Source organism: Polypterus senegalus, chromosome 6 (genome assembly GCF_016835505.1).
Source record: "Polypterus senegalus isolate Bchr_013 chromosome 6, ASM1683550v1, whole genome shotgun sequence".
NCBI lineage: Eukaryota > Metazoa > Chordata > Cladistia > Polypteriformes > Polypteridae > Polypterus > Polypterus senegalus.
The window spans coordinates 970,997-990,330 of NC_053159.1; the positions used below are offsets into that span (position 1 = coordinate 970,997).

The following is a 19,334-nucleotide window of genomic DNA, read 5'->3' on the forward strand; positions in this document are numbered from 1 at the left end:
TGGATTCAGTTCCCTCAAATCTATAAAGAACACCTAGAATTTATGGCAGAAGCCAAAAAGAAAAACAGAAATCCGGTATTCCTTTTAGACAGATGGAGCCTATCTTGGCATCACTACACCCAAGGCAGGAACCAGTCCACCACAGGGCATACTCACTCATACACATATCTCTGGGATGAAGGAGAAAATCCATATGGAAAATGGGCAAAAGCATCACAGCAACTGGGGCTACAATTTGGAATCTGGAACTATGAGGCAGCATCACTAACCTCTGTTCCACGGTGTCACCATATTATAGTTATATAAGGTCGACATTGAGACATACCTCACTCGTGGTGATTGCATTGGCCTTGGCAAGAATGATCTCAGGGGTATCTGGCATGACATGTATTTTGGTCTTCATTGTGTCCCAATCTTTAGTATACAAGTGCTGGGGAAAAAATAGGAAAATAAATTGAGTATTTATATAATATCTTAGACTAACAATTGTCAAAACTGGTGGAGTAAAAAAGTAGGAACCTATCATAGACAGGGCACGCTTAGCCAATTTCAAGATAGCAGTCCTTGTCACAGCATATCTTTGAATAATCAGAGATGGGCACCGTTCCCTTCTGTACATTCATGCAAAGTAAAAGAATGTGCTGAGAACTAAACTATAGTCTAAAAATGTACAAGTATCAATGCCATCAATCGCTAAAGTCACTTAGAATTCCAGTGCGGAGTAGTCAATGGTTAGACCTTGCCAGGAACTCACTTTAGATGGGTCACAACGCCATTGCAATGTAATGTTACTTTTAAGAGAAAGCCAGTCAATTCAGTTTACAGTATACACTAAAATTAGAAATTCACTTACTTTACTCATGTTCTTGGCATTGGCTTGGGCAAGGACAATTTCCATGGAGTCGGGCACACTGGTGAATTTAACAGTGTCTGGATGCTGGCGATACTTCTTTTCACTCAGAATCTCCCCAGCTTTTTTGTTTTTCTCAACTTCCAAAGAGCCAATTGGAACCCATCCCATACCCTTCATGAAGCCCGTGTATTCCATCTTGTATTGATTCTAAGATTTCCAAAAAAAATACCTTTAGTTAATCATTGTGTGCAATAATTTGTAGCATTTTAGTCACAGCAACACAGACTTTTAATAATATTCAAGCCTGTCATTGCATTAGCATTATATTGTTATGCCAAAAGTCTATAGTCACATTACACACAAATTGGAAATGCAGAAACGAAAACCTTAACTAATGTATGCCATCAGTCTTATATCATTGAAGAAAGGCCTTTTATTGATACTCACATCACTTTGGATCTGCATCATATTTCTGGCCAGTTGCAGACTCATAGAATCGGGCAAAGTAACGTAATGTCTAATCAGCTGCTTGTAGCCAGCATTGGTGGCCACCTCCTGAGCTTTCTTGGCCGCCATAACGCTGAACATGTCAATCGGCGTGTGATACTTGATCTTGGACTTCTCATAGTCCTTCTTGTATTCTCTCTCACTCTGCATTTTGGCAACGTTCATGTAATGGACCAGCTTAGGGTCATCCTGCAAGCTGCGGAAGCCAACATGTTTGCCCCTGGTCTTCTCATAGGCCAACTTGTATTTGTACTGTTGAAACAGAAATGTAATGGCATAGTTAAGACACCTGACCCGACTGTCACCTCAGTGTGGAGCACAAGCAGATTACCTGATCTGGCTGTTAACCGTGGCTTATCTGGCCATTTCAAATTCTGCCTCTCTCCTTATTAATTCTAGCATTTTAAATTGTTTATATAATATTAATAACTAGCTGCATAATTCAGTCTTTATAATTGACTCAATATACTGTACGTGATGAATGTTAGCAAATTTACCTTCACAAATTGGAAGGAAAAAATAAAGAAATGCAAATATATAAAACTTACATCGCTGGCGATATCTCTGGAAGCCTTTGCTGCCTTAATCGCAATGGCGTCAGGTTTCAGGTCGTATCCTTTCTTTTTCAGGTTTTCCCAACCTAACTTGTAAGCTTTCTGTAGAAAGAATAACAACATTATGTGCCGTCATCAAATGCAACTGTCTGAGTTCAGCAAATGTAAGCTTCCGATTATTATAGTGGATAAGTAAGAACATATTGAGATAAGAGTCTGTCAGCTTGCAAAAATTCCTAAAATCCTGTTTTCGCTTTGCCACTTTGAGGCTTTGAGTGTTACTTGAAGAGGGAAAAATGAATTTAAATGAATTTAGCAAAAGGCTTCAACATAACAAAATGTGAAAAAGTGAAGGGGCCGGAATACATCCTGAATACGGTGTAAATCAGGGTTTTGTTTTATAATACAGTAGTGCCCAACATGCCCAATGACAATTTGTCATCGCATCAATGCTCAAAAAGAATGTGACAATTTAAAAAAAAAAAGATATGGAAAAATATATGTATGTAACATTTTGAAAATGATGTGTTTATTAAAACGAATTCATAAACAAAACATGGGAAATGTTACAAAAATGAACAGGAGCCTCACAATAGTATCTTGTGCAACTAATGTGATGTCTCATTTAAGAACTGTTTAAAATTATTTGTAAAAGGTAATAAATTGTAATAATGATATCATTTGTCTTCCATGCAGGGCTTCTTGGAAGAGTTGTGGCGTCTGTAAAAGCCACCAAGGTAAGTCAGCTGCAGCACATCAGCACAACTACACAACTCCAATCGGGCTCCAAAACGAATAGCAAGGTCACAGCAGAAACAAAATGTATTTGTAGTAAGTGAATACAATAAAACATACATAAAAAGAGCCGAATTATTAAAATCCAGATGCACCACTCAATGAATTCTAGAAAGGAACCAGAAAATGGCTCCACAACCGTCTATCAGTAATAACATTACACAGATAAAGGAGTAAAAAGGGATTAAAATCAAACTGTGTTAAATAATATTACAAGACTTAGAATTAAACTCGTACTAAAACATAAAGCAATCAGTCGGCATTACCTCACTCATGTTAATCTGGTTGGCTTTGGAAAGAACAATTTCAGGAATATCAGGCATTAAATGGATTTTGGTCTTCTGAACGTCCCAGGCAGCTTTGTAAGCTTTCTGTTATGAAATAAAAAAGAGTTACGTTTGGTATTAACAAGGAACAATGTCATCTTTTATTTTAGGCAGTAACAGTGCTGTCACTTGAAGTTAATGTACAGATTTTTACTCACTAACCTGATTCATGATCTGAGCATTGGATTTAGCTAAAACCATATCCATGGAGTCCATTAGTTTTTTAAACTGGAAGCTATCTGGGGGCTGGCGGTACTTCTTCTCACTCTTGATCTCGGAGCCCTTTTTGGCAGTTTCAACTTCCAGTGAACCAATGGGTACCCATCCAATTCCTCTGAACCAGCTATTATAATCACTCTTGTATTCATTCTGGTGGAAACAAAAATTACAAACATACACTTTGACAAGGAAAGACAAATTACTGTTCACAAGGGTATGAGATCATCCTTAGTTAAAAGATATGGAGCGTAGTGTCTTACTAAATGTATAGTAATTGTCTGATAGCGATTAGATAATAACACAGGAGTCGTAGGACATGTCAGAACTATTAGGAAGGAGACTTGCATGCTTATGAAGCGAAGAGATGTCCTTTGTTAATATCAGTCCCCATCCATATCACAAACTTGTCTTTATTTAATATAAACGTACACGATAGAATTAACAGAAAAGGCAATTCATTTATCTGATATCAGTTTGAATCAATTATTAAATAAAATTGGAACACATGAAGAACTAAAATTTGAAGAGTCTTGTATAGTTAATGTTAATTAATGGAAAATATAGTTGTATATCTTCTTCAGTCTGAAGATAACCATTCCAAAATAAACAAGAAATCTGATTTCTGTGTGTTGGTAGCATTAAGTCTAGAAGTTCGGTCACACTATGGAATAGCGAGAGCTTCACTATGACAACAACATTTATTTCTAGAGGACATATTCATACAAAGTGCTTTACAAGATGAAGACTATGTCTTCATTTATGTAGACGTTTTGATGAATGAAACATTCAATTTCACACACTAGTGCAAAAAGGGCTTTGCTAAGAAAATGTCATTTTTACTCTTACATATTATTTAATCATCTTTAATATGTTAAAAATATAATGTAAATGCTATAAGTTAATACTATAATCAATACTTGTATTATATTTTGCATACAGTGGTTCACATTACAATGCGTAATGGAAAATAATATCTAGCACACAGGCTAATATTTTTTTATTAATAAATAACTGTATTTGAAATGTTTCAAACAGACAGGTGAGTTATTGTTTAATAATATCTCATTTTAAATATTAAGGAAGTTGTATAACCAGTTGTGGCTCTGGCATATTTATGACCCTACTAGCTCAGATAAGAACTTTTATTGAGTGCTCTAGCTTGGAGGAGTTTGAGGAGAGTTGACCGGAGTGGGCCAGGTGTGCAGGGACACATTTTAAGTTCTATGAGCCAGTACCCCCCAGGAAGAAAGGATATCATGGAAGGGATAGCTGGAATGTGCAGCACCTCCAGAAGAAAAGCACAGGCTGGAATGGGGCTGAGTCTGCCTGCCTGAGGCGAATCACTGACACCTCCACTCTGCAAGAAGTTTATCAAGGAACATTACAAGGTGGTCCAGATCTAATGGATGACTTTGATTTATGTGGGGACGATTCCAGTTCGGCACGAAGATGATTCTTCATGTCGTTAGTTCGCACACTTCTAGATGGTCCTTATATTTTTGCATATTATCTATAATTTATGAATAAATGCATTACTTTCTCTCCTGCCTGCCTCGGTTCTCTATATAATTACTTGGGTTACAGATGTGAAGGAATTGGGGGAGTGCTGAACTACTACAGAACTCAACTCCGACAGTGTGGTTCATGTATGGGATTTGGGGCATTCAGTTAAAGTCTACGTGAATGGGGTGACCCTAGGACCCAACCATGTAATACAGCATACATTAGAATTCATGAAATATTTAAAGATGAGTAAGAAATTAGGCAGTGTTTACATAATAAGACACACTATGGTGGTAAAAATGGGATGTCTTTAGCGTTAGCCATTAGGACATAACCAACTCCTAGAAATGTAGAAGCAGCTCTACATGTTTGCCTGATTTTCCGCTGTGTTTTGTGCAGTAAACCAAAATGCTTACATCACTCTGAATGTGCATCATATTCCGAGCCAGCTCAACATTCATGGCATCAGGAAGAAGGGAGTAGTGGTGAATCAGGTGCTTGTAGTTGGTGTTGCTTATGACAGACATGGCTTGCTTGGCGGCGTTCACACTGAACATGTCTGCTGGTGTGTGGTACTTGGTCTTGGACTTCTCGTAGTCCTTCTTGTATTCTCTGTCACTCTGCATCTTAGCCACATGCATGTAGTGCACCAGCTTGGGATCGTCCTGTAGACTTCGGAAACCAACGTGTTTGCCTCGTGTTTTTTCATAGGCCAACTTATACTTGTACTGTGGAAAGAAAATGCTGGTCATGATTACATTCAAACAATAAATACTGAAAATAAAGTGGCACTTAGGTTATAACTATTAAGTGTTATAATAAACCAAAGCATTGCTAAAATGACATACAACTATTAAGGATTTGCTGGACTTACTGTATGCTTAAGTTCACAAGTGATGATGCGTTTAAGGTGACTTTTTAATTCCAGTTAAACTAGACAGTGTATACACAGATGAAAATCCTCAAAGCGTCTTTCACACTTACATCACTGGCTATGTTCCTGGAAGCTTTAGCTGCAACTACAGGAATGGCATCAGGTCTCAAGTCGTACCCCTTTGCAAGATGCTTGATCCAGCTATCTTTGTAGTGAGCCTGCATGAAACAAAAGACGGGTTCAAATGTAACAGTGTCACCTTTCACATCAAACAAGCCTAATATGGAATTATTCCTTTAGCCATTGTAGAAGAGGCTCTATTGCTCAGTGTTATTACTTTTATTACTTTATTTATGTGCTTTCTCAGACAGTAAGCATAACATATTGAGTAAGAAATATGCATTAAGGAACAATTATAAATTAAAGAAAGTATTGATAGAGGTCAGTTTATAGTAATAAAATTATGTTCAGTAATTTTTGTTGTCTAGACCTCAACAGTCCAGTTCAAGTGTAGAAATTAGACATTAATACCAGATGGTGTGCCAGTCCACCACGTGCACAGATACCGGATTACCACCAGGCTGGTTTAGAGTCACTGATTTCTTTTGATTGTGATAAGAAACTAGAGAACTGCATATGAATGTTTGGACAATAGACAGACACCATGAAATTGGAGACCAGGCTGTGGTTTGAACCCCAGACTCTGAGCGGACAATGGGCAGTTTTAGCCTTGGTGCCACTGTGGTACCTCAGCATGAATGTGTAGAGCAGATGGTGCATGTAGAGTATGCTATCAACTGAGGGCAAACAGTCTGCTAAAATTTCATTTAACATCTATTAGTGGCCTTTCAGCAGGAATTACTGTGCTGTTACTTAACAAATGATTTTTATGTTCTAATGTAAATCTGCTTTTTAGGTAAACAGATTAGTCATTTTAGACAATTTGCTTATAGCAGTGAACTCCAATTAAAGAGTTAACGGAGCTAAAAGGCCGCCATTTACAATTTGCAAACTTTATTTGTGCAGATGCATTAGAAATACTTTGATGAGAAGAGGCCATTGTTCTGCTGATCTCACATTTCCAATATATCATCAATTTGAAATGTGAACATTCTGACAGTGCTGCTCACTGCTGTACCACAAGACAACTTGGTCACACATCAGCAGTGCTCACGGTGAAGAAATATTTTGTGACATTTGTGTGGTGGGCCATTTGCTGTGTGCTTTAGAAAGTGTGACTGAAGATCAACAGCTGACTTCCACCGTACTTTCTGCCCTCATACTTTTAAATGTTTTTGTTCTTCCTTCCACCTCTTTATTGCAATTGGCTTAAGATGAAGACTTGGTACCCTCAGTCCTTCCTCATCAGATATTCCCTGCAATCCTGGTAGCTTTTCCCAGGCAGTATGTGGAGCACAGTTGCATTTGAAATTCCAGGTTTTATCTTACAAATGAATTATAAAGTAGAATGTCTCTTGACCTAAGTGTGATTTACTGTAACTCAACATTGGTTTTTGTCTTTTTAATCACTTTGTTTTGGGTAATGAGGAGGCCAGCAGGACCAAGATGTCCTTCACATAAATGGCGCTTTCCATCTTTAGGACCACAGTAATGGAGAGTAATATCCACCATGTAGGTGAGTTGTGTTTTGTGTTTCATTTAACTAATGTCTAACAATATCTAGTTTTAAAGATGTTTAACCTGGCAGCTAAGCACACAACATAAACTGCTTCTTAATCAGGTGGTACAATGTTGACATTTTAGCCTTGCCTACATTTTGAAGTGAATCTGTGTATGAATAAAAAGCACAACTCCTTCTCATGTCTGTTTTGCCAGTCTGTCTAATTACCTGGGGTTGTGACTGCTAAACAAAGGGGGGCATGTTGAAATACAGTAGCAGTCAGCTGTGCCAGTAACCAGGGCTCTAGGTGGGATCGGACAGGGAGAACAGGGTCACACTCAAATCCTACCATCACAAAACAAACACTCACTTTGTAATTATATGTAATATTTTGTCAACCTGTGTATATCATTTTACACTTACTTACAATGAACTAAATTTGCGACATATCAGCCCAGGACTGAATTGTGAGTAGATCCTTCTGTTATGATTGTGTTCACTTTAAGGCATATGCTAATCCTTCTAGCATTGGTCATCTCAATGTTAAATTAATTGGAGTGTTTCATTTTAAATGATATTATTAATCCATCCATTTGTGCAGATATTTACTGCTTAATGCAATTTTAGAGTTACGTTTAGCCAAGAAACATCGAGATAAGGTAGGGCCCGGTACAGAACTGGTCTCCAGTTCCTCACATGGCATAAGCACGCAGACTCCCACACTGACTCATACAGTATCTGGCCAAATCCCCGCCATTGCTTAACCTAGCAGTCATGTCTCTTAAATTAAGCACTTGAAGAAAAATTAGTAGCTCATAGCAGCATATGAGAGAATATGTAAGCTGTACACAGAGCCATTCATTCATTTACATCAACGAACCAGAAATAACGTTTGCACTCATCTAATGTACAAGTCGTTCCCCACAGCTTAGTCCGTTGCCTTCTGTGAGTAGGCCATTCCTTGACTAGTGTGCCAAAAGCCTAATGGAAAACAATGCGGCTCACTTTAGATTAATGTTTGCCTTTCTGGAATCAGTCTTGAGATGTTTTGTTTTAGGGAATTCAATTTGTCCAAACACATTTCACATCACAGCGCTGAAATGCCATTAAATGTTTTCTTTTTTTACTGGACACTACTAGTTCTATAATGTCTGTATTTTGATTTCCTGTCATTCTCTCTGTTGGGTAACTTATTTGGAGTGTTGCTCTCCCCACCAACTGCCATCTTCCCAGCAATGGTACTGCTGGGGTGAGATCTCCAGTTGCTGGAATTACAAGTGGAATCACAAGCGTGACTAACATTCTGAGGAAACACCTCAGTAGAGACAATCTTCATAGCTGAAGAACTTCAGACCAGCACAGTGTTCCTCTCTTGATTATGAATTCCTGCTCTTGCTCTTCACTATTGGTGTTCTCCCAATTTGAATTTGGATAAAACATTCCCTTATCAGTCGCACACGTGTCATCTTACAGTTGGTGGGGTTGTAGCCCGCTGTCATTGTCATTCATCTGGTCCAGTGGTTCCCAAACTGAGCCCTGGGAGCCCCGCCTGTGGCTACAGGTTTTCATGCCAACCCACGTCTGATTTTTAATTGGACTTGTAACCTAATTAAGTCAGCTTTTCTTTCCTAATCTCCGTGTTTTGAAGTCAATGTAGAAATGATAAAGCAAAGTTTTTATTAAGATGCAGTTACATGGTGATCTTTTTTTGTTTGTTTTTACTTTTTAACAATATTTTAATTTAGGTTTTCATTCTGTTTTTCCAGGAGTTCTGGTTATTTAATCCATAATTTACTAATCAGAGGGTCGGATGCTGAGGCAGTTGGCACCTTACATCATTCAGTGTCATTTGCTCGGGCGTCTGCTCTTCTTGTTTTTAATTGTCATTATTTGGGTACAATGAAGGCTGCAAACTACACAGAAAAAGAGCAAAATAACAGGAGGACAACAAAAGAGAGTTAAGCATTTAAATCTATAGTAAAATATAAATATTTCAAAATGTAAAAATCAGACAGCTGTGCCTCTCTGAATGCAGAATAAGAGAAGAGAAAAGCCAGCTAATTAAATGAGATCAGTTATTATCACTGATTGGAATTCAAATTGGAACAAAAACCTGCAACCACAGGGAGTCCCCAGGATGGAGTTTGGAAACCGGGGCTCTATCCAGATGTCCTCTACGATATAAGGCCACTATCTTATCTTTTGTAAAGGACCAGCCCGAACTTTTCCAGCTTGACGATGTTTTCTATCCATTGTATTTATATTATGCTCTGCTAGTCTTTATCTTTAGGGTTAATTTGGGTTTCCATTATCACTATAATATCATTGTGCAATGCCTTTACCCTCGCAGTTAGGAGACCCGGGTTCGCTTCTCGGGTCCTCCCTGCGTGGAGTTTGCATGTTCTCCCCGTGTCTGCGTGGGTTTCCTCCGGGCGCTCCGGTTTCCTCCCACAATCCAAAGACATGCAGGTTAGGTGGATTGGTGTTTCTAAATTGGCCCTGGTGTGTGCTTGGTGTGTGGGTGTGTTTGTGTGTGTCCTGCGGTGGGTTGGCACCCTGCCCAGGATTGGTTCCTGCCTTGTGCCCTGTGTTGGCTGGGATTGGCTCCAGCAGACCCCCGTGACCCTGTATTCGGATTCAGCGGGTTAGAAAATGGATGGATGGATGCCTTTACCCAAAATGAAGTTCAAAGCCGGAGAAACAAAAATAAAGTGGTGTGGTTGTCCAGTGAACTGAAGAACGGTGAACCACTCTTCCCTTGGCCATGTATTGGAGTTTGAAAAATGTAAACTGCTCCTTGTGACTGAAAGTAGCATAACATGAATTCATTTTTTTCTCTATGCGTCATCCATTGCAAAACAAATAAAATCCAAATTGTATCAAGAGCTCAGTATTTACCTCACTTATATTTAAAGCGTTGATCTTAGCCTGTAAGAACTGTGGACTGTCAGCTGGCAGGTGGTACGTGTGCTTCACTTTCTCTCCGGATGCTCTGTAGGCAATCTGGGGGGCAAAAAGAGAAGTCATTGAAAAACAGGTGCATGCTTAACATGCAATAATTCTAAAAAAACATATTTACTTCTAATACATAGTGTCTGGGAAATGTACATTTTATTTGAAGATTAATATGAAAGACAAAATGACACGTTGAAGGGACTACTTTGGACTTGTGCCTTACGTCATCAAGCTGTTTGGTGTTGGCTTTTGCGAGCACCATATTCATGGAGTCTGGCAAACTTGTAAACTTGATTGTGTCCGGATGCTGCCGGTATTTCTTCTCATTAAGAGCTTCTCCTGCTTTCTTAGCCTTCTCAACATCCAACGAACCAATGGGGATCCAGCCAATACCTTTGAACCAGCTGTTATATTCTGATTTATATTCATTCTAAAAAAGAAAAAGAAATGCACTTCAGAATACTCTTTGAAGGCAATCATTTTTATTTTTTAATTAAATATGCTTGGAAAATACACTAAAGGGAGACCACATATTATAATACATTCTGATTTATAATCACAGAAATTAAAACGTACAATAAATCCTACCAGTTTACGCCTGGTCTCTCATGCATTATTGTTGGATTTTGAAATTGCTCTGGATGTTGTGAAAGTCGCTTTATCCCATAACAACATATAAATTGATTGACTGATTGATTGAAACTCCTATTAAGAGCCATTGCTTTATTAAGAAGATCTAATGTGCACACTTAAACATCCATTCTTCATCAAATAGTAAAATATTATCATAAAAACGAGCCAGGCACAAATATGGCTAGTTTCTTCTCTACATCACCAGTGCCCTTCTCGAAGCAGTGCTAGATAATACATTTCAGGTTCCTCTTTCCCCAGTGGGTGAGCCCTGACTTGGGACTGCTGCTTCTCGACATTTTAGAGAACATTTAAAATTCTCTTGTACTTCTAACATAAAATAAAGACCATATGTAACATGAAGTATACCACCAGATCATTGCTGGACTCTCCTAAAAATGGGCACCCACTTATAGGACCTCGCATTTCCAATCCTGAGGTGATTCTGTTTGTCTTTGTCTAAATGTTGCTGTGACTTTTGAAAAGTATGGAAAATAGAGCATTAAAACCCCCTGCTATATTTTTTCCCTTACATTATAATATTAGTAGACTTCCTTTGCTCTTGACAGTTGCTGCTAACATGCCGAACTCCGAGAAGCGTGAGTGAATTGGGTGATGAGCCTAACATTGTCAGTGCCTTACAGTTGTTCAGGAAAGCCCTCGAGAAATGAGGCCTTCTGGGAGTGGTGCTTGAAGATGACACAGAGGGTCCCACAAGATGCTAATGGGTGTGGAGAATGGGAGAGAGACTGATCCAAAGTGCTCCCCATCCTGCAGTGTGCCATTGTTATCCTGGACCATCCCAATAATGAAAAGCTGGCATTATTTGAACGTATCTTTCCTTAAATTCCCTAAGATCTCTATGTACATTATACTGTTTATGTGTCTGAGTGTGTTTGTGGGTACGCTGGATATTGTATTTATTGCATTGCAACTGTGTTGTAGTTGTGCATGAGCTTGTCTTTGGGTTATATTTGGTGCTCAATCGCCTGTAGAATTCCTAAAATGTACTTTTAAATGTATAATGTACATAAAAATACAAACACCAAGCCATTCGCTTGATTGTCTGCCCACTGTGCTGTCATAAGGTCCTGTCATGTCACGTCATTGTCTAATTTGCTTAATAAAGACCAGGGTCACGTGGGAGACTAGATCCTGTCCCTGACCCTGATCTGCATTAAGCGGTTTAGATATTCTGCCTTAAGGTGTTGGCTCTGTCACCAGTACTACTCGAGTACTACTACCATAAATTTGTGAAACACGTGAAATTTACACCATTATAAGATACATTTTCATGTCATCTGCAAACTTTTTCTCGATATCTAAAAGCATGACAGAGTTTGTTCTGTTACAAAATGTGGAAAGCATTTACAGGACGAATACCCGCCTGCACTGCCAAAATCCTCTGCCCCGGGTACATGGCTGCTAGAGAGACTCCATGTTAAGGGGCTGCTGCTAGCCCTGTCCCTAAATGAGGGGTACACGGCAGAGCTGGCGGTGTGAATGTGCAGGCAGATGAACGTGGAAGGAGCCAGGGAGGAAGTAGACTGCAATAACCTTTGCTTTCTACTCCAAAAAACTTAAAAAGCCAAAACCTAATCTTAGTGAGTTTTGCATTTTGCAATTGTGATGTCACATGCAAAACTAATGATTGGTGAATTTTTGCTAAGGTGTATATGAAACGAGACCGTCCATGTTTCATGCAGTGCTTGTTTAACCTTCTTATTGTCATTCCTTGTGATTTCTTTCTAAAGATCACTATACACAATCCTCTCCTTGATGACAGACAAACTCCACTACATTTCACACACAGGCACAGCTGAACTGAGCTCAGCGAGAGGGGTACGACTGCTGACAACTTACATCACTCTGAATGTGCATCATGTTTCTGTTCCGCTCGATGTTCATGGCGTCCGGAAGGAGAGAGTAGTGGTGGATCAGCTGCTTGTAGCCGGTATTGGTGGCCACCTCTTGTGCTTTTTTGGCGGCTGTGATGCTGAACATGTCCAGAGGAGTGTGATACTTTGTCTTGGACTTCTCATACTCCTTCTTATACTCGCGTTCCGACTGCATCTTTGCAACCTGCATGTAATGCACCAGCTTGGGGTCGTCCTGCAAGCTGCGGAAGCCAACTTGCTTACCTTTTGCCTTCTCGTAGGCCAGTTTGTACTTGTACTGTAATGACACAAAGTTATTTTTTTTCAAAAGGAGGACTTCATTAAGACCTCATTGTTTAGTTGCATGCTAATAAACACAGAACATATCAGAATTGCTGTGTATCTTCTACAGCTAGCCAGACATCATATTTACAATATCCATGATCATTAAAGCCTGGATTTTCGTCTTGCTTTGAAGATTGTAGAGCAATTAGGCTGCATGTGAAATCTTTTTGCCTCCAAGTATATTATAATAAGTCCATTGTGTGGGTAATCCGGACTACAACGTGACCATTTACACATTGAAGGATGAATGACAAGGTACCAGAGGCGACTTTGTTCACACCACAACATTGTCTCAGACATAAAAACAGGTAACTGCAAGTCAACTTTTGGGAGGCCATCCTTCAGGTAGTAAGTAGGCCACTGGAGCCACCATATCTAATAGGGAACATGGAGCTCAGGTCAGGGAGAATGTTTTATACTGAGCTTTCAGAAACATAATCGACCCTAAATGCAACAAAAACAGAGCCGATCCTAATATCACAGAAGGAAGACAACACAGTGTCATCTCCATTAAAGCTTCACTTAAAATGTCCTAGTGTTAAAGTCTGACGATCATACCAAGAGAGCATATGCTGTCACGTGAATCTCCCAATGATTCTTTAGGCCTAAACTGCTGTATAATAATCCATCCATTTCTGAGCCTGCTTCTTCCATTAAAGGGCTTCATGAAGTCAGTGACTAAAATAGCGACATCAGGTGCAAACTAGGAATTAACTGAGGGTGGGATGCCAGTGTGACACACAGCTGAGTCAAGCATTCACACGCCCACCCTCACTCATACTGGACAGATTTAGAGTCCTCAATTAGCTTAGCGTGCAGGTGTTGGGGACATGGAGGAAGACGAGTAACCAGAGAAAACCCACATGGATAAGCGGAGAATGTTCACATTTATCACACTGCGGTTCATCTCACTTGAGACCAGAGTCACCTGAGCTGCACACTCCACATAATCGTGTAGAAAATGAATGAAACTGAACAACGCGTGAAGGAAGCACAGCAGAGTGCGCTTTAAATCTATGCCTGCTGGAGGTCGTATGGCTTTAGTGTTTCTGTACATACTGCACTTCACTCGCTTTCACATTTTCCATCACATTTAGCTAAAACACGTGACAAGTGTCACAAGAAATGCCACTGGAGGGCTCCCTTCTGTGCACTTGATGGAGTAACGGGACGGTCACATTGTGCTTCACCATCGAGACTACATTCACCCCCTGCTGGTGGAAAATTGAAATGCGCTCCAGACAAGCAAACATCAGGCGCTGATCATAGGTACTGTAAAATTATAATTACACAACAGGAATATTCAACCAGCGGATAACCTCAGGCTCAGACATCAAGCATTAATGACATATCGAGGCATATTGTATTTATTGATTTTAGTACAGAAAAATATCAATACAAAAAATATGTAGGAATACCTAAAGAATAATTTGTACATTCTAAAGTCTACATGTTTAATTCAAAATGCCTGAATAAGTTCACTGGGTTGTTGATGGCCATCGTGTATTTACTGGTCATGCTTAGTGGTAGCAGGCATTGGTCACTGATGGCTAAACTTACGTCACTGGCAATGTTTCTGGAGGCTTTGGCCGCAATTATAGGAATGGCGTCTTCCTTCAGATTGTGACCTTTGAGAAGTGTCTGTTTCCAATTGTATTTGTAATAATTCTGACAAAAGAGAAGAGGACATTTGAGTTAATTCCGCATGTCACTTTCTGACTGTCTACAACATAATGACAGGCCAGATTATTAACAGAAGCACAGACTCCATTTCCAAACACACACTTAATAATTTACACTTAGTCCAGTGCAGCATTACAGCATTGTATAACATATTTGATCTGCTCCTTGTATAAAGACACTGAATACTGTATAGAAATACAGCCAAACTCCAATTTACTTGTCTTTATTGTTTTATCAGTTCACACCACCACATTTATGAGCTCACCTCGCTGATATTGATGGCATTGCATTTGGCTTGCAGCAGCGTAGGGGCGTCTGGTGGGAGATGATAGGTGTGTTTGATCTCCTCAGCGCCTGATCGGTATTCCCTCTGAAAGAAGAAGTTGTCCTTGTAACTAGCAGGTAAAATACAGCATGTGAAATAATATACCAAATGACAAATCACAACAGATATCAGGTACTGTAGATAGTGTGGTCCCCCGGCCGGGACGCCCAGGAGGACCAGAGGAGGGCTTGTGCCTCCTCCAGACCGAGAGGGGGCGTCCGTCCTGGTTATGCTGGAGGCCTCGGGTAGAGGGCTTGGAAGCCCAGCCCTGTAGGGGCTCAATTTAACTCAATTTAAAATTTAGATTTCAAACATTAACTTAAAGAGCGTGTCTGTCAAGACTGTTAGGTTAAGTCAAGCAGATTTAAGCTGCAATGAAAACACAGATTGAGAGTCAGAAACTGAAACTGGACGTTTGTTTGTCCCTCTTGTACAGTGGATGATTATTGTCACTCAGGTTCAGGCAAATATTCCTTATATTCACAACTGAAAAGCAACAGAGAAGTTCCAAACTCTTACATCACTGGCAGCTTTGCGAGCGGCCTTGGCAGCGATTATTGGGATCGCGTCGACCCTCAGGTCATATCCTTTGCGCTTTCTCTATTCCCAGTCATGCTTATAGTAGGGACCCGTGGCCACCGCCAGGCGGCGCCCCAGTGCCTTATTATCCCGGGAGTGGCGGAAGTGCCGGGGGGAAGACGACAGGGGACACCCGGACAGCTTCCGGGTGCGCAGCCGGCACTTCCGCCACACGGGGGTGTGTCCGCGGGAGATCGCCGGGAAGCAGCTGGAGCCCATCCGGGTTCCTATAAAAGCGGCCGCCTCCCTCCGGTCATTGGTGGAAGTCGGGTGGAAGAGGACGGAGCTGGAATGAGGACTGGAGGCGGCCAGGAGAAAGAGAGGCACAGGACTGTGTGGCCGGGACATTGGGGGAATCGGTGCAAGAGGCACTGGGGTTTGTGCACGTCCAATTTGTAAATAGTATTGTAAATAAACAGTGTGTGGTGAATTTAAGATGTCCGTCTGTGTGTGTCCGGGTCAAAGTTCACAATCGATAATTTCAAAACACAAAGTCACTTAGAGCCAGTATGGATTGTGGCTTTAGGACGTTGTTTGTCATTTACTTTATTTTATTTATCATAGATGCTGTGGGTGAAATGGTCCTTGTTTTTATGTCTATCTGCGAAGTTTAACATGTCCAGTACACATTGAGCGCATAATGTGATCCCAGAGATCATGAAGGAGATCGTTTGCAAAAAGTGTGCTGCCGCAGGGCTAATCTAGAGGCCAATGTGACTAAAGCTCAATGGACGCAGAGTGTTCAAAAATAAGACAACAATAAAGCACGACGTGCAGCATACAGCATATTAGAGAACATACTGTAACTGAGCAGCACTCTCTTATCGCCAAACCCCAACGCTCAGAGGCTGCAAGGCCCTGAATTCCTCAAGTCAGATTTTATGATTTTTGGCCATCGAGTCTCGTGACTTACGTCGCTCAGCTGCTTGGCATTCAGCTTAGCCTGAACCATCACAGGGTTGTCCGTCACGCTGGTGAACTTGATGGTGTCAGGGTGCTGTCGGTACTTTTTCTCACTCAAGGCTTCTCCGGCCTTCTTTGCCTTCTCCACATCTAGAGAGCCAATTGGAATCCAGCCTGTACCTTTCATCCATCCGTCATAGTCGGATTTGTAGGCATTCTGTTGAAGGGATATTATTAATTCAGTGTTTACCGATAAAAAATCAAAAGCAGTATTCATACTAATATGTTAAAAATCAAAGAAGAAGCCTTCGATGAGTTCGCTTGTTAGTGATACCACCAAATATTTAACATGAACATATGATGCGTGCAAAATTAAATTATAACTAACACTAGAAACTATATGAGATCTAAACTGTACAACAACAGCTTCACTGTGCACACTAATGTTTAACAAAGTTTATCTTTGCAGATGGACTCACATCACTCTGAATGTTCATCATGTTCTTGGAAAGTTCAATATTCATGGCGTCGGGCAGCATCGTGTAATGATGGATGAGCTGCTTATATCCCACATTGCTTGCGATGTCCTGGGACTTCTTTGCAGCTATCACATTAAACATGTCCAGAGGAGTGTGGTACTTCGTTTTTGACTTCTCGTACTCCTTCTTGTATTCACGGTCGGACTGTATCTTCGCCACATGCATGTAGTGCACTAGTTTGGGATCATCCTGCAGACTGCGGAAGCCAACATGGTGCCCTCTCTGTTTTTCATATTCCTTCTTATACTGATACTAAAGAAATCAAATGAATAGCACATCATAATTATGGATTTGCAAAAAAAAAGACTCATGGAAACGTGAAACACACCAATATTTAGTAATATGCAACAGAAGGTGCTTCATATATTATATATACAAATATGATAAAAGATACAATTCCAAAGAAATATTATATATGAAAGTCACTCTTCTCACAGCATTCAAAAGGCACAGAACTGTGTTGCCGAGAGCCTCCCCTTCCTTCTTGGTAGGTTTATCTTTTGGGCTAAAGTCACATCCAAAACTAGACTCGCTTGATAGTTCTGGTCAGCCTCATCCTCTTGCCTGGATTAGACATAATGGGCCCACTCCAGGAGTCAGCAAATTTTAAATTCAAATGTATTTTTTAGGGGAATATCTGTCATTTTATAAATGTGATGGGTTGAACCCATGATAGTAGTGAGGATATCCCTGGTGGTTTCAGCATATGTTCAATATGGCCTAAAAGTTCAACTGAAATCAGCCTGCTGGTGGTTTGACTGAACATTTAGAGTCCTCTTATTTATTTATCTATATATCTATCTATATCCTTAGTCAAAAGTGAGAATATATAATATGAACTGCATACTGTATATTGTCACACATACACGGGTATGTGTCATGGGTCTGACTAAAATTATGTGAAAAATGATGGATGTGACAACACCATTAATGCGATTTCTGTTTGCTTTGGAATTAGGAGAAATCACCGTAAGACTACTGATGTCACTTCCTGCCAGAATACCATTAGATCCGCCCCTTGCACTTCCTCCATTTCCTAAACCCTCACCAGTTTGATGTCATTTTGGACCTGGTCTCTGACCAGAAAGCATCACTACAGGGAGGAAGTCATGGTGTGGCAGTCAAGAGCCAACTACAGCTCAGTCGTGACATGTTTGGATTTTTATTGCATTTATCTTGCAAATTCAGCAGCGGACATTAAGCGATGTAACTATGTGGTGCCCCAAGCCCGTTTCTGTTCCTTGACAGTTATACTGCGCACATATAGACAGATACAGATATAGATGTACTGTATATTACAGTCTACGTCATTGTGATCCCTAATTAAAAGAACTGAGTCTAACTACTTTCAGGACTGAGTAGCCACACAATATCTAGATGACACAAACCTTTTGAAACTTATGCATAAAACTTTTGCACATATGATCATCAGAAATATAACCAGGCTGACATTTCAATTACTTGCACTTCCAAAGCTGATGATAGGAATGACTCCATTTAAAATTTAGATTTCAAACATTAATTTAAAGAGCGTGTCTGTCAAGACTGTTAGGTTAAGTCAAGCAGATTTAAGCTGCAATGAAAACACAGATTGAGAGTCAGAAACTGAAACTGGAGGTTTGTTTGTTCCTCTTGTACAGTGGATGATTATTGTCACTCAGGTTCAGGCAAATACTCCTTATATTCACAACTGAAAAGCAACAGAGAAGTTCCAAACTCTTACATCACTGGCAGCTTTGCGAGCGGCCTTGGCAGCGATTATTGGGATGGCGTCGACCCTCAGGTCATATCCTTTGCGCTTCCTCTTTTCCCAGTCATGCTTATAGTAGCTCTGAACATAAGGAAATAAAGAAATACGACATCATATGCACAGTCATCACTACAGATTGGAACACATTTGCAAAATGTTAACATTTTAACCAAATAACCTGTCAATGCAAACCGCATATATGATATAGTCAGTCATATTTTCAGAGGTTGTATGTTACAGATAGAAAAGCCTAATTAAAGGTTACATGGTAAAACAAAGAAATCCATTTTAGAAGTTCAGGACAATAAAACAATCCCTGCTCAGGCTCCTAGGTGAGTGAGTTAGCGTTCTCATTTTCCCAAAGACGTACTTTGATAATGTGATCGATTGTATTCAATTTTTTCATTTTTGCAAACATCCATGTTTTGAACTGGCTCTGTGTGTGCAAATCTACCCCAGCAGCATCGGGCACCTCCAACGTTGAACAGGAGGCCAT

General features: G+C 40.1%; 1 protein-coding gene across 23 annotated transcripts in view; it reads right to left on the reverse strand.

The window, feature by feature from the left end:
- Positions 1-19,334, reverse strand: part of neb (nebulin) — a 162,125-nt gene that overhangs the window by 104,359 nt on the left and 38,432 nt on the right. For all 23 annotated transcript variants that reach the window (XM_039755194.1, XM_039755193.1, XM_039755183.1 and 20 more), the window contains 16 exons: positions 18,812-18,919; positions 17,029-17,340; positions 16,560-16,766; positions 15,008-15,112; positions 14,620-14,727; positions 12,701-13,012; positions 10,431-10,637; positions 10,151-10,255; positions 5,742-5,849; positions 5,174-5,485; positions 3,198-3,404; positions 2,976-3,080; positions 1,909-2,016; positions 1,301-1,612; positions 854-1,060; positions 326-430 (listed from right to left, as the gene is read on the reverse strand). In XM_039755194.1, coding sequence (XP_039611128.1) covers positions 326-430; positions 854-1,060; positions 1,301-1,612; positions 1,909-2,016; positions 2,976-3,080; positions 3,198-3,404; positions 5,174-5,485; positions 5,742-5,849; positions 10,151-10,255; positions 10,431-10,637; positions 12,701-13,012; positions 14,620-14,727; positions 15,008-15,112; positions 16,560-16,766; positions 17,029-17,340; positions 18,812-18,919 — 2,928 coding nt within the window. The remainder of the gene's footprint in view (positions 1-325; positions 431-853; positions 1,061-1,300; positions 1,613-1,908; positions 2,017-2,975; positions 3,081-3,197; positions 3,405-5,173; positions 5,486-5,741; positions 5,850-10,150; positions 10,256-10,430; positions 10,638-12,700; positions 13,013-14,619; positions 14,728-15,007; positions 15,113-16,559; positions 16,767-17,028; positions 17,341-18,811; positions 18,920-19,334) is intronic.